Genomic DNA, 27,471 nt, shown 5'->3' with positions numbered 1-27,471 from the left:
CAATCTCATTCCCAGAGAAAATTCTGATGCTTCGAAATTCGTTTGCAGCCACAGTTAAAATGAACAATCCAAAGCTCAAATGATTTTTTCCTGAACAACTCATTCCAAGAAGTTTTCATCCTCCGGTGCAAAAGCCCAAATTGAAATTACCCTCTTAGTAGATAATTTCTTTTTAATATTTTAAAGATATAATAGCAATTGACTGAGGGGGAAAAAAAAAAAAGACCAAATAAAACCGTGTTATTTCATTTCAGAATTGATGCTGGAGTTTAAATGATAATGCTGTGATATTTCGTGCTGCAAAATTCACCACAAGTGGCATTTCTAATGAGAATAATCAGATTCAACAGCACCATGTTTTCCAGCAGAAAAATATTCCAAGTGAATAAACACATTGTCACCCTGGATATCAGGGAAAGAATTTGCCTTTCCCTTAATAAAAAGTGATGCCTTCCCCAGGCCTGTTTCTTTATGGGTGTGTGTGGGGACTGTGGGATGACAAAGGGGGCTTTGAATTAGGGTTGTTCTTTCTTAGGAAAGAGTTCAGCTCCAGGTAAAACACTGGAACAAGAAATATTTTCCTATAAACTTCTCAGCAGCCCAGGAAGACTGAGAGTGCAGCAGGATGTGACCCTTCCAGCCCTGCAGCCCCAGGATGAATAATTAGACTTACTGTCCTCCAAAGAGCTGCATCCCCAGCAAAGCAAACACCACGATAAACAGGAACAGCAGGAAAAGCAAACTGATGATGGACTTCATGGAGTTCAGCAAGGAGACCACCAGATTCCTCAGGGAATTCCAGTACCTGTGTTGGAGATCAGAGCAGCCAAGAGAGAACGTGAGTGGGGGAAGAGCCTTTGGTGAGAAACTAATAGGAATTATCTCCCGGGCGATAGGACGAGAGGAAATGGCCTCAAGTGGCCCAGGGGAGGTTTACGTTGGATATTAAGGCAACATTTCTTCCTGGAAAGGGTGGTCAGGCATTGGAACAGCTGCACAGGGCAGTGGTGGAGTCCCCACCCCTGGAGGGATTTAAAAGCCCTGTAGATGTGGCACTTGGGGACACAGGTCAGTGGTGGCCTTGGCAGTGCTGGCCAACAGCTGGACTCGATGATCCTGAAGGTCTTTTCCAACCTGACTCTATGATTTTCTTATTATGAAACAGGAGAAGAATGACAAGGAATATCAGCCTCTTTAGGCTCCCTTCTGCTGTTGGAAAGCACGGCTCATGGAGTGGAAAATCTGTTGGAGCATCCCGAGGGCAGAGGTGGTCACTTGGTGTGTGTGCACCCACACTGAGTTGTGTGCAGTGAATGTTTGGATTAGTTCCTCCTCTATCCCCTTTCCTGGGATAGATTTTGACCTTTTGGCATCTTCTCCTCCAGCACAGCAGCCAGATGAGAACTAAAATGTCCCAAACCAGCAGGGGTGTCAAAAGAGTATCAACATCATGAAGGTGACACTGAAGGTGGGAACAGTGAATCCAGCTCTCCATAGCACACAAATTGGGATTAAACACCTAATTTCCACCAGGACATCTTTGTGGTGTGTCCTTCCAACCCATCCAACAGCAGTATCAACCAGTGGATTTAAATTCCCACATGTTTAAACATTCCTGTAGGAGTTTCACACCCACATCAGTGCCCAGCAATGCCTTTGGTGGGGGGAAATTCAGGTGTCCAGGACAGAGCCTTGGAGGAGGAAAATAAATCCAGGATGATAATTCCAGCATGGCAAGAGGGAATTCAGGCTCAGCCTGAATCCTGACTGACACATCCAAGTCACATCTGGCCAGATACAGAAGACGGTTTGTTTTTGTCTCTCCTGTGCCCAGAGGCAGCTCCTGGCACATCCACAGGCAGGAATGTGGAGTGATGGTGTGCTGGGAAGGGTCTCGGAAACAGCTCTTTCCTGGCTTTATTGCCCTGCTGAGAACAGGCAGGGAGGTTTATATTAGGAAAACTAATGAGTCAGGAAATGCAGAAAGAGCTGAGCAGCTCTTTGACGAGCTCCTTTTGGACCCGGATTCTTGTGGAACAACGGGGTCAGAACAGGCAGGAAAGGAGTGATTTGGAGCCATTTCACATGGACTCTGCTCAAAGTTGGGAGTCTGAGGCCATAGGGGGGGGAATTTTTTCCTCTTTTTCTCCAGTGGCTTCTCTCATTTCCACTGCCTGGCCCTGAGAGCTGCCCTGCAGAGCTGAATCCCTGCCCTGAGTGTCCTCCTGCTGCAGTTTGGGGATGGATCCACACCCTGAGCTCATTCCTGCAGTGTGGCTGTGGGTCCCCAGCAGAAGGAAGCCCGTGGATTTGTCAGATCTGCTGATGGGGACAGAAGCTAAGAGCTTGAGTCACCATCCCCTTTCCTTTGTCTTTGTTTTCCCCCTCTTCCTTCCCCCAGGTGTAGCTGGGAGGACTGAACCACCCCATGTTCCTCTGTGATACAACCACGTCCATCCCAGAAGTAGGATCCTATACTCCCATTTCAAGAAAATTTACTTCCATAATACAGTGACAGAGGTTTCAGGATAAACTTTGGTCTCTCAGGAGAATATCTTCAGTGGAAATGTCACAACCAAACCTGCCCAGGGTCAGTCCCAAAGCAAAAGGGGTTGAGCTGCTCTCCTTGGAGAGGGAGGGTTTGCTGCTCCCACAGCTCTCCCCTGCTGGACACAGCAGTTTCAGACCAAACCTGCCTCATCCAAGGGCTTCACACCTCACAGGGAACACGACTGAACCCAAAATCCATGGGAGCTGGAGGCTCTGCCTTGTCCTGGAATAGCTCAGCACCAAACCCTGACACAGAGCACCAGGATATTCTGAGGAGCTGCATTTCTGCAGATGCCAGTCCCTGTTCAGCTCTGCCATGGCAAAGACAAGCACATGAAGCTGGTTTTCCCTTGTCCTCCCTGTTGAATTTTAGCCCCTCTCAGTCTGTATCCCCTCCTGGTGGATCCTGCTGGCACCTTTCAGGCCAGCTGGAATTTCCTTTTTTAACTCTTGCTGTCCGTGGTCACTCTGATTTAAGATTGGGATTGAAAAGGTCTCATCCCATTGATTATTCAAAGCAGGATCTGCTGTCCATGGTCACACTGATTTGGGATGTGGGAATCAAAAGGTCTCATCCCACTGATTATTCAAAGCAGGAGGACTGAGTTTAGCTCAGTTGGTTCAACCTTGGTTCTAAGAACACCAAGGTCAGGTTCAATCCCCTCTTTGGGCCATTCACTCAAGAGCTGGACTCCAGGATCCTTGGGGGTCCCCTCCAAATGAGAATATTCTGGGATTCTGGGACTGCAATTGGCTTCTGCTGAACATGGAGGGAAAATAAACCAGGGCAGGGAGTTTCAGAGAGAAATTCCTATGGAAGAAATGGAAAAAGGAGACAGGAAACTGCTGAGGGGCAGGGTGTTCTCACAGCAAAGGCTGCAATGAGAGAGTGTGGGCAGAATCTGTGCCTGGTGGCAGCACTTTGGTGGCTCTCATGAGTCATGAGAGGACTGAGCTGTGCAGCTCAAACCCTGGGATAATGTGGGATCATCCCGTGGGAGCTGCAGGGATGTGGCTGCTGGTCATGCAACGAGCACATTCCTGTCGTGTCGGGTGAAAATTCCACATTATCAGGTCAAGGGAACATCAGGATCAGGGGGGTGACAATGTCACTGATGTCCTGAGAAAGGGGGAGCCCCGGGCTCGGTTCGTTAAGTTAAATCTCTTCTCCCAAGAAATGAGCAATAGGACAAGAGGGAACAGCCTCAAACTGTGCCAGGGGAGGGTTAGGTTGGATGTCAGGGAAAATTTCTTCACTGAAAGGCTCATCCAGCCCTGGCACAGCTGCCCAGGGCAGTGGGGGAGTCACCATCCCTGCAGGGATGTAAAAGCTGTGTGGATGTGGCCCTTGGGGACAGGGGTTAGTGGTGGCCTTGACAGTGTTGGGGGAACAGTTGAATTCGATGCTCTTGAAGGTCTTAAAGGTCTTTTTCAACCTCAACAGTTCTTGTGATTCATCCCTTGATCCTGCTGGCTAAAAGGAATAGTCAAAACTCATGAAAAAAATAAGATTTTACCTTCCAAAAATGGCCAAAATTTTGAAAAAGCACAACACACAATCAGACACAGCAAATCTCAGTAGCTGGGGATAAAATTATCTGCTGATGATTCATTGCTCTGAATTTCCTACAAAACCAGGAGCTTCCCATGCATAAGATTGGTGCACAGGTAAACTACAGTGACATTTTTGGTGCAGGTACCCACCTATTTTACCAGACAATCACAGAAACTTAATGTTTCCACCCCCTTTTTCCCCGAGTACAACAGCTGACACCGTATCACACACAAATCTGGGATCTGCACGATCCTTAACAGATATAAACCAGCAAACCCCCCAGAGCCACCTGGGCCTCTGAACAGCTGCCAAAGCACCTGGTGACTTCCAATGGTTGGTTTGTTCCAGTGCCATCACCTGGGCCTTATTTATTGAAGGCAGTTGTGCATGAGGGGTGTTTTTGGGAGGAGTTCTTATTCCTCCTCCTGTCACTTCAAGCCAAGGAGCGTTAAGGGAGTGATGGAAAGAAGGGAGAGCCGAGGAGGCAACAGTGGAAAAAAAATAAGGTGGAAAACAACAGCAGGGGCACCTAAATATGTCATCAATTTGCACACCACGGCTTGGAAAGCCTGCAGAAATGGCTCTAGATGGGTTTCTAAATGGCACAGGAGCTGTTTGCTGATGCCAGAGCACATTAACGTGAGGCAGGAGCAGGAAAACAACAGAAAAGCTGTGGAAACACAACTCTAGTGAAAATTCAACCTCCCAGGAGTGCCCAGAGCAGACACAGCACAGGCAGCAGCAAAACTCTGAGTATTTGTGTCAACACAGGGGCTCAGGCACCAGGATTTAGCAGCCAGCAACACCCAGGGTATTTGGTTTTCCAGTTCCCAAACCCTTCAGGAGCAGCAGATAAGGACAGTGAGCAGCTGATGGGACTTAGAAAGTCAATAAGAAATTTGTTGCTTTTACCACAAGAGCTAAGGGGTAACTAATGAGGTTTTTGTTTTAAACAAGCTTAGAAACAAAGCAAAAAAAGGATATTTTCCTGCAGCCCATCATTACACTGTGGAACCCTCTGCCCAAGGGCAGAAAAGCCTGTACAGGAGGCTGGGGGAAAAAAAAGGCTGTTAAAAATCTTTGTGGATGCAAATACAGGCTCAGGAACTCCCAAAATTTCCAGCTGCCAGAAACCCCCATTGCCCAGCCGAGGAGAGGGCAATTCTGCATCTGCAGTTTCCTTCTGCTCCTGCTCCCATCAGGACCATCCTAATGGGATGCCAGGACAGACAGGGCTTTTGTGCCAGCAAAACCAGGGGTTTGGACCATTGTTTTGGGTTTTTTTTTCCCTCCAACTTCTGGTTATTTATTTATTTATTTATTTTTATAACTATAAATATATGTAACAATAAATAAAAATATCAACAAAACCACTCCTCCTTGCTGTGGGGTTGGTAATCCAGATTTCATGTGGTGCTAAAAGTCTGCTGTGAGAGTGAAAAGGGAGCTGGACTTACTTTGTTACTTTGAAAATCCTCAGCAGTCGAAGTGCCCTCAATACACTGATGCCAAATGAGGTTCCTGGTTTCACTGCAGCCCAAATAACTTCAAATATACTTCCCACGATGACCTGCAAGAAGAAGGTTGTTTTATTAATACACATAAGGCAAAACTTATTTCTCTGTTGTGAGGCTGAGGAAAGCCCAGGAATCAGAGCTCAGGCTGTGATGGTTTTCTTAGGAAAACTTCAGGAAAATCATAAGTTGGCCAAGAGCACTGGAAATCCCTAATTTAACCAAGAGCACTGGAAATCCCTAATTTGGCCAAGAGCACTGGAAATCCTTATCCCAACTTTCTGCAGCCCAGACTGAAAAAGGGCAATACCCAGCAGCAGAACACATTGTGATCTCCTGTACCCAGTCAGGAACTTGTTGCTTTTCCTCCAACAATCAAACTACCTTAAAATAACCTTTTTGTAATGACACTGTGCTTTATTATTGTATTTTTTTTAACACTGGCTCAACTGCAAATGCCAGCACTTCGTTTTCCCACCCCACACAGTGGATCTGTGCAGAGATCCAGGGGGGCACTGCCCCGTCCTTCCCTGCCCACCAGAAGGACCAAAAATCTTCACCTGCAGCAGAGCAGTGAAGCTCTGGGTGAGATCCACCAGAAACTTCTGGCAACTGAGAGTGTTTAGGAGAGCAATTAAAGCAATTGCTGTTGTGAGACCCGGCAAAGCCTCCAGCACACACATCCAACCAGCTGCCTCGGGGGATTGACAAAGTCGTCCTAAATCGAGGTGGATTTTTTTAAGTCCTGGTTTGTTTTGGCTGGGGGGTTTAAGGACGGCAGGGAATTAACCTGGAGCGATGGAAAAAAACTTTCTGAGAAATCCTTCATTAGCAAAAGGACAAAGCAGCAATGGGTTAAGCACAGCTGGAAAGGGCAATTATCTCCACGCAGGTTGCTGCGCAGTTAATGAGATAAAACAGGCGTTTCGCTGCCAATTGCTGTTATTGCTCACATTAACCCGGCCTTTCAGAGCTCCCACTGCCCCTGGTCCCCGGGTGGGCAAAACACACCATAAACACGCTCAGCAGAACCCAGCAAGCAGCTGGTTTGTGCCGGGAGAGGGAATGTTAACAGGGAGCCGGGGCTGGGTCTGATACCCGCAAGAAATGCTGTACCCCGAGCTTCAAAAAAAATCAGGTACACGGCAGTTGCTCATCCCTTTTGTCCCATCCGAAAAAGAAGGAGCTAAAACTTCTCTCCCGCAGTTTCTCACTCTTGGGAATCCCTCGTGAATCAGCAAAACCCTTCCCTTGGACCTTCCACATGTTACACTGATAATTAATTATCTCGGCATCCCAGCGGGGCCTCCTGGGAGCCTGTTTCACAGGAGACCCCTCTGGACTGTTACTCCCAAGGCTGATGTTGCTCTGATTTGTTGTTTCGCTTTTTGCATTTGAATGGTTTCGTCTTGATGGTTTGTCAGACTAAACTGGCTACAGAGCTGTGTGATGTTCTGGGGGGGTGAAGCTGCCGAATTAATTCTGGGGGCTGGAAGGTGGGTGAGGAGGAAGAAACACAGCCAGAAGTAGGATCCCTGTGGATTCTCCGAAGGAGGAAGAATTAAAAACAGATCAACAGCTTGAACCTCCTGGGAAACACTCACAAAGCTCGTTGCCAGCGCTGCACAAACCCCAGCGTGATACAGAGACACACTGGGGGGTTTATCTTTGGCTGAGTGCAAGCTCCTAAATCACCTGTCCCCGACTGCCAGGTGCAAGGGCTGCTTCTGGAAGGAGCATCCCGGACACAGGGATCCAAGGAATCTTGCAGCCAGCTTGGAGCTCACCTAATCCGTTGGTGAAAGACATCAGCCTGTTACCAGGGAATTTAAACAAGGCAGTGAAATGAGAAATAAAAATAGGGGGTTTATATTATGAGAAATAAAAATAGGGGTTTTATATATATATATATAGGCATATTGTGAAGTTGTAAGATATCCAAGTTCCAAATGAGACTGGGTATCAGGGTCCTTTTCAGCCGGAAAAGGGAAATGCAAAAGTTCTTAAAAATTAAAATCTTTTGGGGCCACGTTGTACACGAGGTTCCTTTTCTCTTTGGGCTGAGAACAAAGGAAGATCCATCACCTTTGACAGGGGATGCCTCGCAGCCAATTGGAATAAAGGGAAAGCCCCTTTTCAGAGAAAAGAAACCTTTTTAGGTAAAAGTGAGTATATTAAACTGATCTGGAAACGGGTGGGATTTTGTGAAACTATAAAATTGTGATAAACACAGACCATAATTCGTGTTGACAAAAAAGACAAATGGGAAACAAATGGGTTAGTGTAACCTCAGGAAAGAAGAAAAACAGATTGTAAAACTTAATTGCACCCCCATAAAGACATAAAACAGACCATCACCATCACCTTCCCTGTCCTCCTAGCCAGGAATTATGTCCAAACCAGTTTGGGTCAAATAGCAATTTGGTGTCTTTTTTCGAAGAACATATGAATTTATAACTTGACGTAGAGATAACAAATTAGTCTAAGCTGTGAAAATAAACATATGTTGAATACCTGGAATAGCAATGTAAAATGTATATGTATGTGGTATAATGAATATGTATGGCATGTTTGAAATAAATATCAGACTCACACACTGTATCAGGGTGGCAGGTTTAGGAGCCAGACTCCTGCTGTCACCCAGCACTGCTTGCTTCTACTATATAATAAATTCTAATTTGAAAAATTATTTTATCTGGAGACTCTGTTTCTCACAAAATGTATGGAATTTAAATCCAAAGGGTCTTTTTCCCTGGAAATTCAGTGAGAGAAAGACCCGGCGCGCTGAATAAATTCTTCCTTCTTTCTTCGTTCCCTGAGTTTATGCCATCTTTCTAAATTTAAAAAAGGGATTTTTCCCACACAGGTGATCCCTGGGCTGAGTGCTTTCATCTCAAAGTCAGTTCACTCTGAGCTTTCCAGCCAAGAAGAGAGTAAGTTGGCTCTACTTGTAGCCTTGGATTGAGGAGAGGTCACTTCCTGAAGGTGAGAATTCTTCCTCCCTCGTGGGAATTTTGCTCCTTGGGGGAGGAGAGTCACTCCCAGCATTCTGGCAGACAAACACTAGAACCAGCAGACTGAATCTTAGAGAGAAGGGCTGGATGACATGCACAGTGACCTGAACTGTCCTCCCCTTGCCCCTGGCTGGATCGAGAGCTTCATATCTGCTTTGGTACAGAAACCTCCCAGCCCCAATCCTGCTCTGCCCACGCCGAAGATAAGAGGAGCCAAGTTATCCTCTGTGAGGACAGATTAGAGCCTAATAGCTTTTAATGAATAAATTACCATCCACACGCCATGTCCTTTGTTAGATGGAGCCAAAAGCAGCCCCACTATTCACACTTCAGAGCTGTAGTTTGAGCCTGGACTGTGTCCAGTTCTGGGCCCCTCAGCTCAGGAAGGACATTGAGGTCCTGGAGCAGGTCCAGAGAAGAGCAGCCAGGCTGGGGAAGGGTCTGGAGCACAAGTGCTGTGAGAAGAGGCTGAGGGAGCTGGGGCTGTTCAGCCTGGAGAAGAGGAACCTCAGGGGAGACCTCATCACTCTCTACAACTCCCTGACAGGAGGGGGGAGCCAGGTGGGGGTTGGTCTCTTTTCCCAGGCAACTCTCAGCAAGACAAGAGGGCTCAGGGTCTTCAGCTGTGCCAGGGGAGGTTTAGGTTGGATATTAGGAAGAATTTCTTTCCAGAGAGGGTGATCAGCCATTGGAATGGGCTGCCCAGGGAAGTGGTGGATTCTCCGTCCCTGGAGGTTTTTAAGATGAGACTGGATGAGACAGTTCCCAGTGCCATGGTCTGGGAACTGCAGCAGTAGTGGATCAAGGGTTGGACTTGATGATCTCGGAGGTCCCTTCCAACCCAGCTGATTCCATGATTCTATAATTCTATGATTCTGGATGTGAGTTATTACCTTCCTGTCACAAATCCCGGGTTTACTCTTCTCCTTCTGGGCACTGCAAAGAGCTGCCTGTGTATCTTGAGGGACAGGCTGTTCAAGGGCTGACAGAGGAGATGAGCAGGAAGATGTGTGGGGTTTGGTTGTTTTTTTTTTCTTTCAATCACCTCATTTAAATGGGAAGGAGAATCTCCCAGCAATCAGAGCAGTTGGAACACCCTGGAGTTCGCCGAGGAAATGAAACCCCAGCTGTCACTTTGCCTCAAAAAAGCATGATAAGGAGGGGAAGCTTAATGTGTTTAACTGCAGTTAATTTATGCAACCAGAAGAAACACTCCCAGCACCATTTCCCATGGATTGCCACACCCACCCTGGAATGCCCAACCTGCTGGATGACAGGAGAGCCACACAGGGACTTTTTTCAAGGACATGGAGTGCCAGGACAAGGGGGAATGGTTTCATGCTTAGATTAGTTAGAGGGAAGGAATTGTTCCCTGGCAGGGTGGTGAGGCCCTGGCACAGGTTGCCCAGAGAAGCTGTGGCTGCCCCTGGATCCCTGAAAGTGTCCAAGGCCAGGTTGGGCAGGGTTTGGAGCAACCTGGGCTAGTGGAAGGTGTCCCTGCCTGTGGAAGGGATGATTTTAAGTTCCCTTCCAACCCAAAGTCTTCTGTGATTCATCTTACTCACCCCAAAGTCAAAGCAGTTGAATGAAGAGTGGAAGTAGTTCCTTGGCCCCAGTCCATACATCTTCAAAGACATCTCAGTGAGGAACAGCCCCAGGAAAACAAATTCTGCGAAATCTGGAAACAGGGAAAAAGAGATTAAATTAGCCCATGAGACCTCCGTGGGCAGATCCCTTCATGTGGGGAACAGTGGTGTTTTTGCACAACCCAGAGTGACTCCTGGCAGAAGAAAATCCCTCTGCAATGGCAAACAAGACCCAGAGGAGCATTTCCCATCATGATTTCCATGAGCTGTGAGCAGCCTTCAGGAGCTGTGCTGTAGAATGGTGGCCTGAGCATTAAATAATATGCTCATTGTTTTTATAAAGGAATTTCAAGGGAAACCTCTGGATCTACTCTTTCTAAAGGTCTAATTTAATTGCACAGATAATGTTTTGCAGTGATGTGTTTGGGCCTTCTGTACTCACAAGAGATGGGCACTTTTGGGTGTGGGGTGTTGAGTTTCTGTAACATCCTCTGCTGATAAAAATACTTTCCTACCCAACAGAACTGCTGACTCTGAGGGCTCATATTCAGAGGTGTTGTGTCTACTGTTACCACATTTATTTTTATTATGCCTTTATAGCCCAATAACTGTGGAAGAACAAGTTCTGTTTCCTTTGGCTTCACATATCACAGGCAAATAAGCTGTGAAGCTTTTGATGGGAAAATTTATCACCCATGATAAAACAAAGGGCTGGAGACTTCAATTTCTAGATGAAGTTTTCAGGACTTCAAGCTACAGAAAATACCACCTTTGGCATTTTAAGTTTGGATCTGGAGGCCAATTAGCAGCAGAAAGAGTAAAATGTTAAAAACAAACAAAAAAAGGGGGCAAAAAACATCTCCACTACCAAAACAAACCCAATAGAATAAGGCAAACCTCTCTCTCTGGAGAAGAGATGAAGAAAATAATTAAACCTCAAAGGGTGGAGATCAATCACCCCTCTTAGTGCAGCACAGGAGGCTCCTGGATGTTGGAGCAGCAAAGTCTCCTGGAATTTCAGTTTTACCATTCCAGGAATGATAAAGACAAGATGGAGCCAAACTTTTCTCCAAGGTGCACATGGACAGGCAAGGGGGGATGGATACAAGTAGAAACAAGGGAATTTTCAGCTGAATAATCCTGAATTCCAGGGCTTTGTAAAGTGGGGAAGCAGAGGGGCAGCTCCGATCCCTGTGAGCAGGGACAGCACCCAGAGAATGGCTGGAGCTGTGCCAGGGCAGGGTTAGGCTGGATTTTGGGAAAAGGTTCTTCCCCCAGAGGGTGGTTGGGCACTGACCAGGTTCCCCAGGGCAGTGGGCACAGCACCAAGGCTGCCAGAGCTCCAGGAGGGTTTGGACAACGCTCTGAGGGACAGGGGGGGATTGTTGGGGTGTCTGTGCGGGGCCAGGGGTTGGACTGGGTGATCCTTGTGGATCCCACTGAAGGTATTCCATGATTTTATCATTCCATGATTTTATCATTCCAGGACTTCCTGCAACATGTGGCTTTGGCTGATGAGTGTGAGGAGGGAATGAGGGTCCTTCCAAAGTGCCTGGATTTCCCTCCACCCTCCACATTCATGTGGAGTGAGCACAGTTGGCCCAGGGCCTGTTTTGCACTGCTGGGTGTCTTTGGACATTGCTTGGAAAACACAGCTTCAAATAGCAACCAATAAAAAGGGGGGTTAAAACTTAAATGAAAGACAGTCCTGGAATATCATGGGCATAAAGTGAACTGAAATGCAGGAAGCTTTAATGACATGAGAAGGGTTTTATTAACACCTTAGTGAGGAGCCTGCAAGGACACTTCTGCCAACATTTGCACAAGGGGAGGAAATACCAGGAGAGGATTAATTGTACTGTGTCACCTCCTGTCCTTGAAAGCAGGAGCAATGTCATCAAAGGAGAATATAAGGGCAGTGTGTTCACACTGGAGGAATAACATGACAAAGTAGGAGATCTGCAAAGTTCTCAGCCTTTTTCCTGCCAAGAGGCAGCTCCATCCTCTGGGTCTCATGGTCACATGAAGGAGCAGCACAGCTCCATCTCACTTGGAGCTTGGAACCTGCCAGGAGAAGCCTGGTCACCCCTGCACCAACTTGTCTCTCCTTTCTGACATCAGCTGCAAAAACTCAGTGAGAAAACAGTTGTTTCCAACACAAGGGATCCCAGAGTAGGGAAATATCCATAGTTTTGCTGGCAATCCATCCAACTATCCATCTCTCTGCTCAGTGAGACCCCTCCTGCAGAGCTGCCTCCAGCCCTGGGCTCCAACATCAGGAGGAGCTGTTGGAGCAAATCCAGAGGAGGCCACAGAGATGGTCCAAGGGCTGGAGCCCTTCTGGAGCCAGGCTGGGAGAGCTGGAGGGGTTCACCTGGAGAAGAGAAGGCTCCAGGGAGACCTGAGAGCCCCTTCCAGGGCCTAAAGGGGCTCCAGGAGAGCTGGAGAGGGACTTTGGTTTCACACTCAGCAGAGCTCAGCAAGCCCAGTGGTGTCACTGGAATGACTCCCATGGGAAGTCTCCCTATCCCAAGGATTGGTATCAAACCAATGCTTTGAAGTCGGTGACCTTGTTTAATTAGCTGATAAAAAATCATAGGGAGAGGTTGTAGATCCTACAGAAAGCACAGCACAGCCTCCACCTGTGTCATGGCTCAGTCTGGCAGGACATTTTCACCCTCTTTGTCCACCAAACTCACCTTTCAGAGTTACATGTCAGGGACACCCCATTTTCTTTCACAGAGTAACAAAAGTCCTTTTAAGTGTTTTTTAACTGTAATTCTCACCAGCAGATCCCAGTGCACTTTGCCAAGACAATTATCATCATTTCAAAAGGATAAAAGAAACAAGGATTAATGGTCAGTCACCCATCCAGCAGAAGGCTGAATAAAACCAGGTATCAGCAAGTGCAATGTTCAATCATCATCCTGCAAACACACGTGCAAAACCAGGATATCATAGGAGAAAAGAGCTGGGAAATGGCCTTTCTAAGCAAAACAGAACCAAGAAATCTTTGATTATGTTCAAAAGAAATAAAATAAAGACGACGGGAAATGTTTAAAACTCAGACCGTCTCAAAAGGCAATTTCCTTCTGCTGCTCTTGAAAGAGCCCCACTCGTCCTTTCACAGCTGATGGATCCCATCAGGATCAGAGCTCGGAACTGGCAGCAGGAGCTGCATCTCAGCAGGTACCAGATGCTACAAATCACAGCCCAGTGAGGACAAGGGATGAAGGAAAGGAAAACACAGACAGAGAGAACTGCTCAGGCAGAAGGGACTGACTCAGTGAATCAGCTGCTGCAGCAGAAGGATCAGACACACAGTTCCTTCTGAGGTGGCCCTGCCTATGTAATTGAAAAAGCAATTTTGTTGTTTGGACCTCCTGGTATTCAGACCCCACGTGTAATCCAATCTGCCTTAAGCAGAAGCATTTTGTGATGTGATTGAAGGAGGAAAAGTTTGATACAAATAGTCTAATTTAATTTCAGATTTGTGCTATTGGCAAAGGCCAATACCCATTACATCCCATCACCCCACGTGTTTGAATTTGACAGTTCCCAGCTCTTTTTTGTCAGTCACCCAGGGATTAATTCCATTTCTGCCCCATCTCCAAGTCCAATGTCATTAGGAGCAGGTGCTGAGCCTGACACTTTGGTTTCCCCTCCTCATCCTCCTCACACATTAAACCAACCAAGAGAACCTCAAAGCACAACTTCCTCTTCTTTGACCAAGCAGATGTGAAATGCTCAGCAGACATAAATAAATATGCTTCAGAAAGCCTTTTCCTTGCAAATTCTCTGTTTGGATATCCAGAGGGAGCTGGTCACCTACTTCAAAGGCAACCACAGCATCAAAAAGTGCCCAATTGCTCCAAACACATAGTTTTGGCAAGGCAAGATGTTCTCAGGCCATAAGTGTTTGCAAATATTGTGTTTATCAGAAAAGACACATTCTGGGTTTTGGTTTTAGACAGACATAAATTAAGGAGCCATTTAAGGATCCCTGCAGTTTTATTTGGAGAAAAAAGGAGAGTTGCTTCATGAAGGGAACCAAAAAAGGCCTAATTGGCCCTAAACACGTGGTTCAGCCTTACATGGCAAGGGAAGGTGTTCTCAGGCCATAGTGGCTAAAATATTGTTTTCAAATATTGTGTTTATCAGAAAAGACACATTCTGGATTTTGGTTTTAGACAGACTTAAATTAAGGAGCCAGTTAAGGATCCCTGCAGTTTTATTTGGACAAAGAAGGAGAGTTGCTTCATGAAGGGAATCAAAAAAGGCCTAATTGGCCCCAAAGACATGGTTTAGTCTTGCATAGCAAGGAAAGACATTCCCAGGCCATAAGGGCTAAAAAACTGTTTTCAAATATTGTGTTAATCAGAAAAGAGACATTCTGGATTTTGGTTTTAGACAGACATAAATTAGGGAGCCATGCAGGAATACCTGCAGTATTAGTTGGAGAAAAAAAAGGGGAATTGCTTCATGAAGGGAATAAAAAAAGACCTAATTGGCCTAAAAACATGGTTCAGTCTTTTGTAGAAAAGGAAGATGTTCCCAGGCCATAATGATTTTAAAAGTGTTTTCAAATACTGTGTTTATCAGAAAAGAGACACTCTGGATGATAATCATGGGTGGCTGCATGAAAAATTACTTTTATAGGGAGCTGCAGCTTATTTAACCCAAGGTCCCTGATTCAGTGAGCAGTGTCCATGTGCAGTATGGGAGAATTCCTATTTGGCACTGGAATCCTTTCCATCCAGAGAAGGAAAATCTCTGATTGAATTTGGGGATAATTACAGGGCATAAAGTATGTCCTGTTATCCATCACACCACAAGAATTCAAAGAATTTCTCATCAGCTCTTTCAGGCAGACCAAAGAAATCCCAAGCCTCTCTCTGAAGCTCCTGCAGCTCTTTTTCCGAAGCACTTGTAGTGATGTGGAATATCAAGCAGGGAGAGCTAATCAGAACAATTCAAAACAGAAAAGTTAAAAGAAGAGACCAAGGGAAAAATAAATCAATGCAAGACCCGGAGGCTTTTACCAACCGTTCTTTAAGTAAAATTAATTTGTAATGTAATTAAACTTTTCCCCAGAGGGACAGGTATAATTGAATTAGAGGTGCCTGGGTAGAGTTTCAGGATTTAGAGGATCCTCCCAGACTTTACCACGCTACTCTCCTGCTGCTGCCCTTCACAAAAAGCCTCCTCAGTTCATTTCTAAGCACCTTCCACAAAACAACACAATTAGAATTTATTTCTCTCTTGCTCTCCACCAGACCAGCCAAGTCCTGCTCCTCTGCAGCGAAGTTTTCTCCTCATGGATTAACTTTAAAGCCATTTTTAAACTCTGTCACTCTTACAGTTAAAGGATTTTGCTGAGTATTTCCGGGAGCTGTTTAAAATCCCCTGGTTTTGTGCTACCTTGTTCTGCTGATATCTAATGATCTGAGCACAAATCTTGGGCAGAACAGGGTTTTCAACAACTCCTTGAGGGCTAAACCCCAGCTGGACTCCTTCAAAATGTGTGTGTGTGATGCAGAGTTATTCCAGCAGGAGAAAGAGGAGCCAACTCCATCCCTGCAGTAACAAAACAACCAGCCCAGTCTCACACATCTGAAGGCATAAAATATTCCCTGAATTCAAGATTAAAGGTGAGATGAACAGGAAAGATGATGCTGTGAAAACTTCCCCTCAGGAAACGGGATAGAAAGCTGTAGGTCATCACTAATACAAAGACAGGCTTGAATGCAGAACCTCAGCTTGTCATCCTGAAATTTGGGAGGGTTTGGAGGCACAGGATACTTGTAATTCAAGAGGTTTGACTTAGAGGCCATTTCAGCAGACAATTCTCAAAAGTTCTTAGGTTTAAAATTACATTACAATAGGTTTCTTCCCCTAGTTTCCATTATGTTATGGATAAGGCAGACCAGGGACAATCCTCCCCAAAATGAACCCACAGTGTCTCTGCTTCATCTTGGAGAAAACTTATCTTAAAAAACAAAACCCAAACCAAACAAGCAAAAAAAAAAACAAACAAAAAAAGCCACAGCGAACAAAAATTATCTGGTGTGTGTTAGAATTTCCAGGGGGGCCATTCATGGGGAGATTTAAATAAGATGTTAAGAAAAGATTGTTTAATCAGAGGGTGGGGAGGCCCTGGCACAGGTTGCCCAGAGAAGCTGGGGCTGCCCCATCCCTGGAAGTGTCCAAGGCCAGGTTGGAGCAACCTGGGCTAGAGGAAGGTGTCCCTGCCCATGGCAGTGGAACTGGATGATCTTTAAGTTCCTTTCCAACCCAAACCATTCTTTGATCTCTGGCCTTTATTCTCTCTGTCACAGTGACTAATCCTGTACTACCCTATTTAAAGACCTATTTAATACTTAAACCTGTACAAGAACATCCACAAACCCTCGGATTCCTTGGATATTCTGGTTTTGTCTGTGACCCCCCTCTGTGCTGCCCCTCCCCAGTTCCAGTGGTGGCTCCATCACTGTTTATCTGCAGCCACTGATATTTCTATTGATGAATTTAAGGGATTGATTTGGGAAACACCTGTCCAGGGGGTTCCTTATTGGCAAAGGACACTCAAGTCTTACAAGGAAATCATCTCACAGTGGTGCAAAGACAAACCACAGGAAGCACCTCTGGCTGGAGGGATGCTGAGAATTTAACTCCTGAGAAATCCCAAGTTTCTTTGGGGATTTTCTGACTCTTCCATTCAATATAAGGCCATGGGATCCCTCACTCTCAGCTCAGTGATACTCCAACACCAAGAAATTAAAGTTTGCTGCCCAAGTGTTTCTGGAACTAATTGACATTACAGAGCTCCCAAAAAAGGCATCCGCCCCAATCCCTGATTCCAGGCACGACACCATTGCAACCTTCCCTATTTTTATAGCTCGGAAGCCTCATTTGTGGCCTCTGTCCCAGATAAGTTTCCCACCTGGAGGTGCCTCTTTAATTCTAATGGACAGAAACCTCCTTTCCAGCTCTCCCAGGAACATGGAGCAGAATTTGCTGGCTCATGGATCTCTTTGTGTTCTCTAAGAAAAGTCACTGCATGGGGTGCTCCCAAAACTGAGTCCTGGAAATCTGAAGCCTTCTTTTTTGGAGTTGAAAGACTTCAAGTGTGGGGTTTTTTTCTAGACATTTAGGTCTAATTCAAGAGGAAACCCTAATCCTCAAACTTCTAATTACTCTGCCAATCTGGCTTATTAATTCCTCTGTTAAATTTAGGTAATGAATAAGCAAGACTGACTTCTCTGTATAGTCTGTCTCTCTTTTCAGTCTAAATCTTGCCAAAGAAAAAAAAAAAGCCAAACCCAGACTTGAAAGAAGTTCCTGTCCTTCTTATGCATCTCTCATTATAGCTCCATTTACCTGATGGTATTAAATATTTCAACAAATATTAATAAGGACATTTTTGATGTCAGAGCAGTTGGTATTCTTGACCTTTTAGGTCTATTAAAAAAAAAAACTTCAAAAGTTTGCTTCCTTGTAATAAGGTAAGACCAGAGGATCTGAGGCAGGAAATATTTAAGTCTCTAATTTAGATAGAAATCAAGGAAAATTAGGCAGATAAGTATCTTTAAAGATCTAAGCTGAAATGATTAGACTGTCTGAAATATTTGGGGTTTTTTTCCTGGTCTTCTGTTTTTCTTGTTTCAGCAGTTTTACTTCACAAATTCTGCTCTGGTCCCATCTCAATATCAAGTGTTGGACAAAAGGATTTGTTCCTGGCCATTTTACAGAGGCAGAAGTGACCAAACAAATGGCTCTGACTTCCAGAAATAAACTCCCATCCCTTCCCTTCAGAAGGGAAAATTTGCAGTGTCCCACTTTCAGGGTCACCACGTTCTCTCCTGAGGAATTTCCACAAGTTTGCCGGGAATTTTTAGGTTTTAATTTTCAGGTTTAAATTTTCTAGGAATCCTACCCTACAACCTTCATCAAAATACACAAAAAGCTCCATCCCCCACCTTGCACATTTCTTGAAATCAGGTTTTGTGAGCCAGGCTGTGACCCCAGGGAAGCACTGGGAGGTGTAAAGGCTGTGATGGCAGAAAGCCTCCATTTATTATTCATCACGAGACAAAGAGAGATGCAATTTTCAAAACACAAAAATCACCTTTCAAAAGCACTTCTAAACTCTCTGAGCTGAGCTGGCAGGTGACCACAGGTGAAAATAAAAGCTGTAGCACAAATACAGTATAATTTTCTCTCTGGTGTTGTTTCCATCACATATTTTCACAGAGGGCACCGTGACATCCCTCCCCCTAATCACATCCCATCGGTGAGGAGGGCACGCAACAAAAAAGGATCTTCTGTAAGGTTATAACCTTTTAAAGACCATGCCAGTCATCACTGAACCATGGGGAATTAGTGTGGGGTTCTATGAGCACAGACAGAGGGTTTTGTCTCACATGTGGTGCTGTCCCAGGGGCACCAGAGGTGTCAGAGCTTTGTGTCCCCAACAGGAGCCACCCCTGGGTGCAGATCAAAGTGGCAGCAATTTGCAGTTCTCGGGGCAGACACAGGTTGGGCAGAGCAACCTGCCTTTCCCCAGGGGAAAAAACCCTCCCCCTCCTTTCTGTCTGACACAGAACAAATCCTTCTTCCTGCAGGATTTACATCTGGTTGAATCCGAACTTTGAAATAACCTTTGGGATATCGTTCCCATCTCAAACCAACCCCCTGCCCTGGGGGATCTCTTCTGAATTGTGTGATTGAATGACTGGAAATATGATTTGAGAGAGAATTGGGATTGTTCAGCCTGGAGAAGAGAAGCTTTGGGGTGACCTATTTGTGGCTTTCCAGGACCTGAAGGGAGCCTAAAGAAAGATGGAGAGAGACAGTTTGCAAGGGCCTGGAGTGACAGGACAAGGGGGAACGGCTTCCCACTGCCAGAGGGCAGTGTTAGATGGGATATTGGGAAGGAATCCTTCCCTGTGAGGGTGGGGAGGCCCTGGCACAGGTTGCCCAGAGAAGCTGTGGCTGCTCCATCCCTGGAAGTGTCCAAGGCCAGGCTGGACGGGGCTTGGAGCAACCTGGGCTAGTGGAAGGTGTCCCTGCCCATGGGTTGGAATGAGATGATCTTTAAGATCCCTTCCAACCCAAACCATTCCACGATTCTGTGACTTATGAATTACCAGAACCACTGACTAAAGCATTTCTGAGCCTGTGCTGAGGTGACCCTCAGGAAGCTGAACCCCAGAGCTCCCGGGGGTGCACGAGCGGCACCGAGTGACCAAAAATGTGGATTTCCTCAGGGGAAAGGTGGAGTTTCCAGTACTCACAGAGGGCAGTGGTGAGCTTCTCCGGCTGGTCATAGTGCACCATGGCCACACAGAGGGTGTTGAGAGCCACCACACACAGGACAATCCAGTAGAAGCTCTGAGCCTTCACCATGCGCCGGATGAAGAACCGGAACATCTTCTCTTTCCTCCTGAAGTAGGACGAGCTCTCGTTCTTCCCGCTCTTCAAACTGGCGCGGGCAAAAGGAGACCCTGGGACAGAGAGAAGAGTCACCACACCCCACCCTGGCAGGCAAAAGGCTGGAGGGCATCTCCTGGGCACACAGAGCCTCTGCCAAGCACCGGGAACACGGCTGAGCAGAAAGCTGGGCACGCTGGCCACGGGCTGAGCGAGGGCATCTGGCTTGGGATGGTGCCATGAGGGATGAAGGTTGGGGTTTTAAAACTCCATGAGTCAATGAATCAGTGCCCAGCTCCACTATCTAAAGAAACTGGGCTTCCAAACCTTTGGAACCATCCTGATTGCCCCAGTTAAACTCGTCACCTGGGCTGGAAGGACAGGAAGCACCGGGCCCAGTGGTGGTTCTGCCCGTGGTGTGGAGCACATCCTCATGGAGCTGGGAGCTGGCAACAGGAAAGCTGGTCCCTGTTTCCCCTGCTCCAAAGACCAGCCCTTCCTGCTGAATGGAATGAAGTCTCCTTATTTCACTCTCCAGCTGCCTGTATTTCCTGAGCAGAGGCCTCAATCTGCCTCCCTGCATCAGATTTTGGGTGCAGCTACTCATTTGTACCAACTCTGCCTAAATCTGATGCATTTCCACTCTGGTCTGAAACTCTGGAAAGGAGTCAAATGTTTGAACAATAGGAAGCTGATGGAAGAAATTCTTTCTGCTCTTCAAATGAAGGATGAAAGGGCAACCTCTGTCCAGTGCTGAGCAGGAGAAATCAGCACAGGTTAGGAATAAACACATGGAGCCATTGGGGTTCCTCTGCAATGGTCACAAGCAGGGAAAATCATGATTGTTGCTCTCCACTAGTTGTGTCACGCTCTGCTGGCCCTCAGGACCTTTTTTCAAGATGATTTGTGGCAGGATAATACACTGTTGCCCTTCCCCATCGTGGGATGGAGCATCCCTGCAGGTAGGGCTGAGCAGGACACATGGGCCTGCCTTGGACCAAGCAGATGATTTACATGGAGATGGCTGAGCTACAGGAACAAAGTGTTCTGGCTGCAACAGCCAAATCTTGGGGTGTGAGCACCTACATTTCAGCACTTGGAAGGGGCGGGAATCTCGCCCTGTTTCGTGCTGCAATAACATCAAACACAACACCCATAGGAAGGATGAAGCATCCAGATGTGACAGCAGCGGGTCCTCCAAGCCTCACAGCTCCACAGGAGTGTGATGTCTCCCCAGTGGAACGTGAGCTCTCCACTCCATGGCCCGTTTCTGGCCACCCACCAACACACAGAGCTGGCCTTGGCTGGGCTCTGAACAAACTCCTTGCAGAAAAGCTGGGTGTGCTGTTCTGTTAGTTTGCTAATCCTGCCTTTGGCAGTTTAAAACATAAATCACAGTGCTCCTCCATTGCTTTAAGACAACAAAAAGAGCTCCAGTTTAGGATTTAGGCTGCACTGTTCAGCAGGTGAAGAGCTCTCAGATATTCAAGCCACTCTGTACTCCCAGATTTGCAAGGGAATAGTCTCATCTCCTCTACTGATCTTTCAGAGAAGAAAACCAGTTTGTATTTAAGCTGAACATAGAAAATATCCACTTCTCTGGGCTTTGCTGTCTGGGAATCCAGACAAGTGTCCTGTGTCTGGGACAGTGTGGAGGGTGGGAAGGCAGAGAGAGCAGCTGCACACTTATTAGTGTGGAATGAGAGGCTGGGAGTTGGGAGGAGAGAAAAGAACAAATGCTAAGAACAGCTCCAGAGAACACACTGGGAAGTGTTCAGCACTACAGAGCTTTATAATGCAATTATTGAGGTGCTTGTGTTGGAATTCAAGTGCCAACGGGCAGAGAGAGCCCTGTCAAAGCCTCTCCCCCTGGTCTGCACCTTCCCCTGGCACTCAGGAATGATGCTGTTAGTTCTTCCACCCTCCTTCTGCTCCCACCAGAAGACACCACAGAAAACCAGCCAAAAAACCCCTTTGCTCAAAAAAACATATTCTTTATGCATAATTGCCCATGTGCTGTGATTGTTTGTGTTCTGCAGAGCCTCAGCCTCTTCAGGAGCCCGCGAAGGAGCTGCTTCATCCATCTCTCCTTCTCTGTCTCGTTCCATGAATCAAAATCAAAAACACTTTTCCCAAGTGGGTGAAGCACTGCTGTTATTTTCCCTGCCATATGCTCCCGAGACAGTTCCCAGCTCTGCAGCAGATTATTCACGAGCCCAGATGCTCCGTCATCCGTTGCCACCTGAAATGCCTGAATTCCAAGATCTGTTGGCGTGGCATGGGTGCCCAGAGCCTGGAGGGACTTGGATGGGAATGCAAAGAGCTCATAATTATTGCAACCACGGACAAATGTTCCAAAAATGACCGTTCCTTGTTATCCATGCAGGGATCCTGGGGGGGAAAAAATAACCAAACCAACCCAAAAATGCACACGGGGGCTGCATTTTTGCCCTCTTTCAGCAACGAGCCTCTCGCAGAAGTGTCAGCAGTTTAGGCACAAAACCTGCAGCCTGGGGGACTGTGGGTGATGGTGTCAGGAACATGCCAAGCAACATTCAATTCCTGCAACGGGGTCTTGATTTAAAGGGGAAAAGAAATCCCAGCAGAAGCTCTAATCCCTTAAAACCTTAATGCCAGCTTTCCAAAGGGCAGTTGAGGCACTCGTGCTTTCAGAACTCTGCAGACACAGACTCTCAAATGAACTGTTTGTGCCGCTGCTCTTGTGCACCCAGGATTTGCTGCTTCGTGGGAACTGGGCTGCCAGGATATTCCTTTGGAAGATAATGAGAACATCTGCTCCTCCAGCAGCAAAACCATGTCCAGACTCAAACAACAGGGCCAGGGAGAAGCAAAATACCCAAGTGCAGAGCAGGCAGGAGATGTGCCCCCAGCCGGGGAGGAGCAGCCCACGGCTGAGAGGCATCTCTGCTGGTGTCCAAACAGCTCCCTGAGCTGGGGGCTGTGTGCTCAGAGCCTGCCAAGCCCTGCCAGCCCCAGACCTGCCTCCTGCCTCTCCACCTGTCTGTATCTCGGGAGGGAATCAGCTCTGGGAACTGCAGGACAGGCAGCACCTCCGTAGCCTGGCCACATCCTGGTCTGCAGAGATGAAGACCCCAAATGCCCCACAGGGCAGGATGCACTGGAGGTGTGGGGGTGATTGGGTGCACACTGGTGTGTATCTCCACATCTGGCTTGAAAAACGTAGAGAATTGCTTTAAGATCTTCTCCTAAGGCAAAAATGAGGGAACTGGGGCCACTGCCCAGCGTTTCCCAGTAGTAACTCACACAGCAAAGGCTGCAAACCCATCCCTGTGCATCATTGGCAGATGGGACTGTGTCCAGTTCCTCCAACAAAGAGCCTTAGCAGTGTCCTTGGACAGATTTGGGGTTCATTAGCATGAACAAGCGTGCTCCAAGCAGAATCCCGGGATGGGTGGCACAGCAGGGATTCTCCAAGCGCCGGGCAGGGCTCTTGGAAAGGTGCAGCATGCAAGAGCTGAGCCAGGCAGCGCAGGGCAGAGGGTGAAGCCACGGAGCCCTTTGCTTTGGGAAGTCGAGGGGACTTCTCCTTCTTGAAACCGCAGCTTCTGGAGCAAAGGAGCCTCTCAGAGGAAACATGGCATGGGCAGGTTTGGGTGGAGATCTGAACCTGGGGCAATGCGAAGCCAGTACTCACCAACGGAGCAAATGTCTGTGAAATGGTCCTCACCTTCTTCTGCATGAATCAGGTCGTTTTTGCTCTTCTTTATTGCGGCTCTTTTCAACACTGTGTGCAAATTAAAGAGAAAATGCCCCGTGAGGATGCAGAGTGGATTCTCTCTCCCCCTCCCTTCACTCTCCAGGGCCAGCATTTCCTTCCCAATGCCAGCTTAGAGCTCTCACAAGAGGGCAAGCCGGAGCAAATCGGACAACCCACAACCTTGCAGGGCCCAGTGCTTCAGGGTCCTTTAGCTGTTTGACCTTCCAAATCTTGAAGGTCTGCCAGGAACGGGGCTGCGCGCTCACGCTCACCCCTCCTGCAGATGCAGGAGGGTGGGGGAGTCACTGCAGCTGCTGGAGCTTTTAGCACAGCAGAAAGGCTGGCCAGGGTCACTGGATCTTTGTGAGCCCCAGTGGGTGAGGAGATGAGTGCTTCCATCCATTAAAGCCATTAATGCTGTTTACAGTGGGCACCATTAAGGAGTCAGCATTCACGGGCTCGGTTTAAGCACCGAGCAGTGCCTGGAGGAGCAGAAATGCTCAGAGAGAAGCAACTGCCACAAATCAGGGAGCAGCCTCTTAATAGCACCCAGTGTACAATCCCTGCCCTCTGGGGCTGCTGTAATTCTTTGAAAACACACTTCTCCCAACAGCATCTTTTGTGGGGAGGGCAGACATCCCTACAGTGTTTTTATTCCGAAAGGGACAGAGACTAGCAGCCTAAAAGGCTGGGAGAACTCTGCACTGTCCAGCCAGTGCACGAGGGGTGAGGCAGGAACAGTGAGGACGCCGGTGCCATGACCACCTACCTGCAGAACCTCGAGAACTGGCAGAAAAAGATACGTTGATACAGTTTGGTAACAGGTTCAAGACATACAGTAACTAAGCACCATTTTCTAGCAGCAGTAAGACACCCCACGGTGTGGTGATACAGACTGGTCAGAAGGCACACACAGCAAACCCACACACTCGGAGCCACTGGAGTCTCCTAGACAAGATCCCCTCACTCTTCACATGGATTTCCCTGACACAGAAATGGATGTGCTGCTTCCTCCACGGCCAAGGCAAGGGTTGGTTCTTTGGTCACTTCCAAACACCCAGAGCATCACCCTGGTTTGAGAGGCTCGAGGAGAAGAGGATGCTCTGAGCCTGTGATCTGGATCCAGGGTTTTTTTTGGCAAATAACCACTTTTGCACCTTTCTTGCCCACCCAGCTCTAGGCTGAATCCTCAGTCCCAGCAATACCAGCTTTTGGGTCTTCCAGGCTCCATCTGTCCCAGTACACTCCAGCATGTCCAGGCCCATTCCCAGCACTGGAACATAACCTGCACTGGGAGTAAAATTTTACAACACTCCCTGGCATGAATTGAGCAGCTTCTTTATCTTCTCCCCCAGATAACTCCTACTTGTGTTTAGCAGTGTGCCATCTCTGCAGGCACCTTGGATGCAACAGTCCTCTGTTTTGGAGACTAAGAGGATTTACCAGCATAGACATGGGCTGCTCCACACCAGTTGCTTTAAGGCTGGGAATGTTGCCGGGCTCCTTTAGTTTAGCAGGATAGAAGGAGCCTTAATATCCCTGGGTCTTGACTTGTCCCCACCTCTAGTTTGCTCACACCACTCGGCTTTCCGGGCTACTCTTCCAGACGCTCAGGGCTAAGAGCTGCACCCACGTGCTGGACGAACTCCCCCAGCGTACACACGACCCACACACACACACGAAGACTGGCCAGGCACACCTCGAGCCCTGACCTCCTGCAGCCCCAGCTCTTCCATCCATCCCCGAGTCCTCCCCAGGTGCAGGTCACCAGGCTGGCCAAGGCGGACCAGCAGCCGGGCGCCCACCGCCCCGAAGGAGCCGGAGCAAAGGGGTGCAAAACCACCCGGGGAGACACCCCCGGTGACCTGGGCACGGGGGGCTGTGGGGTGAGGCTGCCCCGCTGTGCCGCCTGAGCCCCTGGTGATTTGCAATCCACTCACTGTTGTAGCTGCTGCCGCTGCTAGTCTCTGCCGGTGCCGTGCCTTGGTGGATCGGCCCTTCCGAGGCGGCCCTCCCTGACAGTGAATGGGAGGAGAAAAAAAAAGAGGAGGGAAGAGGGAGGGGGAGGGGAAAGGAGGAGGAGACATGGGAGGACGAAAGATGGTCAGAAAAGGGAGAGGGAAGAATCTTTAACTGAACTTTGACTGGCTGGCGCGTTCCTACGAGCTCATCGCTCTCGGAGGCACAGGGAGGGCAGGTCCTGTGGCCTCGCTCGGCTCGGTCCCTCCAGCCTGGGTCACTCGTTGGAAGGTAGGATCACCACACCCTGTTATGTCTTACTGCTTACAGCTAACAGGGGTCTTAGTCTCTTTGTCAAATCCGTTTGGAAAACCTCGGTTTGGAGCCCTGCCTTCTCCTGGTCAGCGCGTTCCTCCTCTGGCATCCGCTCTGCAGCCTAATCCCCATGTGGGACACGGCCAGCCCCGCTTGGACAGGCTGACGGGCGTCCCTGTGGTCCCACAGGCAGCGTAGGGACCGACCCCAAGGGCAGATCCCCACCCCAGGGCGGTGTCACATAACTGCTCATCATCCACCTGCAACCTCGAAAGCACCCGATACGGGCAAAGGGACTCTGCAGCCCCATCTCTGCCAAGGGCATGCAAGAGTGTGTTCCTCACACCCTCCTGGGCACAGTGGAAGGCCGTGGCACTGTCCAGCAGCTGAACCTCTCATGTATCACAGGAGGAAAACGGCACAGCAAAGGGACCTACCGTCCAGAGGAGATTTCTCTTCTGCGTTCTTGTCTTCCTCTGCCAGCATGACCTCCTCTGGAAAAGATAAAACAGCAAGGCTCAGCCTCAGATTTATCATATCCCTGCTCTAGAACCAGCTGCCACCTGCCTTACCCCATTGTATCACCCAGTTACACCCAGTCTGGGGAGGAGAGGGTGGCTCAGAACACTGTGCCCCTCTTGCACAGGGGAAGGATGTCAGACAAACCACCGGGAGATGTAGCTCTTCCTGCATGATATTCCTCTTCTCAACCACCCACCCAGTCCAGTTTCTCCACCCAACTATCATCCACAAGGGACTTCTGGATGCCAAGAACCTTCCTTCAGACCCAAGCAAGCCACAGGGTGGTCCCTCATGTTCTGTCACATGGGAGACACCGTTCGAGAAGTGAGAGATGCTCCACACCCATTGCTGCTCTTCTGTCTCCATCAGCAGGACCAGGACTCAGCCCGAGGGTAACAGATCTCTTGTGGCACAGGGTGAGACAAGCAGGGCCAGCTGCTGAATGTCAGCAGTGCCACATCTCAGGAGACACAGTGTCACCAGAAAACCACCACATCAAATCTTTGTCCAGTTAAAACCCGCAAGCTCCCAGGGGGGAGCTCTGCTTAGCACAGTTCAGGCTGTGCAGTGCAGGAACACCACCCCTGCTTTCCACTCATGTGTGATCCCCAAAATACAACTTTATACTTCCCTAAAGTAAAAATAAAATCATAAAACACTGTAAAAAACAACCTCCCAAAACTGAATGATTTTTATCAGCGAAAGACAACCAAGTTTCCTCAAGTTTCCCAGTGCAAATGTCATCACCCAAGGCAGTTTGCAGAACACACCATGCTGTGCCAGCACTGGAGACCACGCTCGGAACCAAAGATTTTAACTTGCTGCTGGAAAACTTACATGAGGATTTTCTAAAGGACAGTCCAGAGCAAACAAAACATCGAGTTGGAAGCTGGGGAACCGTACCCTTCCTTCTATTATTATAAATGACAAAATCCTCCACGTGCTTGGCACGGATATAATTTGACTAAAACATCTGATGCCGCATTCCCACAAAATTTTGCTTTAAAGTCCATTTAAACCAGTCTAGATTGAAGGGTAACTAAAAAAAATATAGAGAATAAATACAAACAAACCACAGGCCAAACATCAAAGTGTGTAGCTGAGAGCTGTCTGGAAGAATACTAGAGGGATCAGCCTTATATAAGCCTATATAAGCCACACAAGCCTTATATAATCTCTTTATTAATCATCTGGGAGAGAGAGTGAATGATACATTAATAAGACAGTAAATTAAGAAGCCTGAAAAATAATATCCAAGGACTGAAGGAGGCTGGAAAGCCAAGAA

At 47.7% G+C, this 27,471-nt stretch overlaps 1 protein-coding gene across 18 annotated transcripts in view; it reads right to left on the bottom strand.

Annotated features, from left to right (window-relative positions):
- Positions 1-27,471, bottom strand: part of CACNA1B (calcium voltage-gated channel subunit alpha1 B) — a 306,654-nt gene that overhangs the window by 119,650 nt on the left and 159,533 nt on the right. For 11 of the 18 annotated variants that reach the window (XM_027687401.1, XM_027687403.1, XM_027687404.1 and 8 more), the window contains 7 exons: positions 26,102-26,158; positions 25,331-25,405; positions 23,328-23,417; positions 19,516-19,725; positions 10,199-10,311; positions 5,563-5,675; positions 674-805 (listed from right to left, as the gene is read on the bottom strand). In XM_027687401.1, coding sequence (XP_027543202.1) covers positions 674-805; positions 5,563-5,675; positions 10,199-10,311; positions 19,516-19,725; positions 23,328-23,417; positions 25,331-25,405; positions 26,102-26,158 — 790 coding nt within the window. The remainder of the gene's footprint in view (positions 1-673; positions 806-5,562; positions 5,676-10,198; positions 10,312-19,515; positions 19,726-23,327; positions 23,418-25,330; positions 25,406-26,101; positions 26,159-27,471) is intronic. The other 7 variants (XM_027687410.1, XM_027687420.1, XM_027687412.1 and 4 more) reach the window with 3 other exon arrangements.

The sequence above is a fragment of the Neopelma chrysocephalum genome, unplaced genomic scaffold, assembly GCF_003984885.1.
Source record: "Neopelma chrysocephalum unplaced genomic scaffold, ASM398488v2 Primary Assembly neopelma1_74, whole genome shotgun sequence".
Taxonomy (NCBI): domain Eukaryota; kingdom Metazoa; phylum Chordata; class Aves; order Passeriformes; family Pipridae; genus Neopelma; species Neopelma chrysocephalum.
This window is presented reverse-complemented; position numbering and strand designations above follow the sequence as displayed.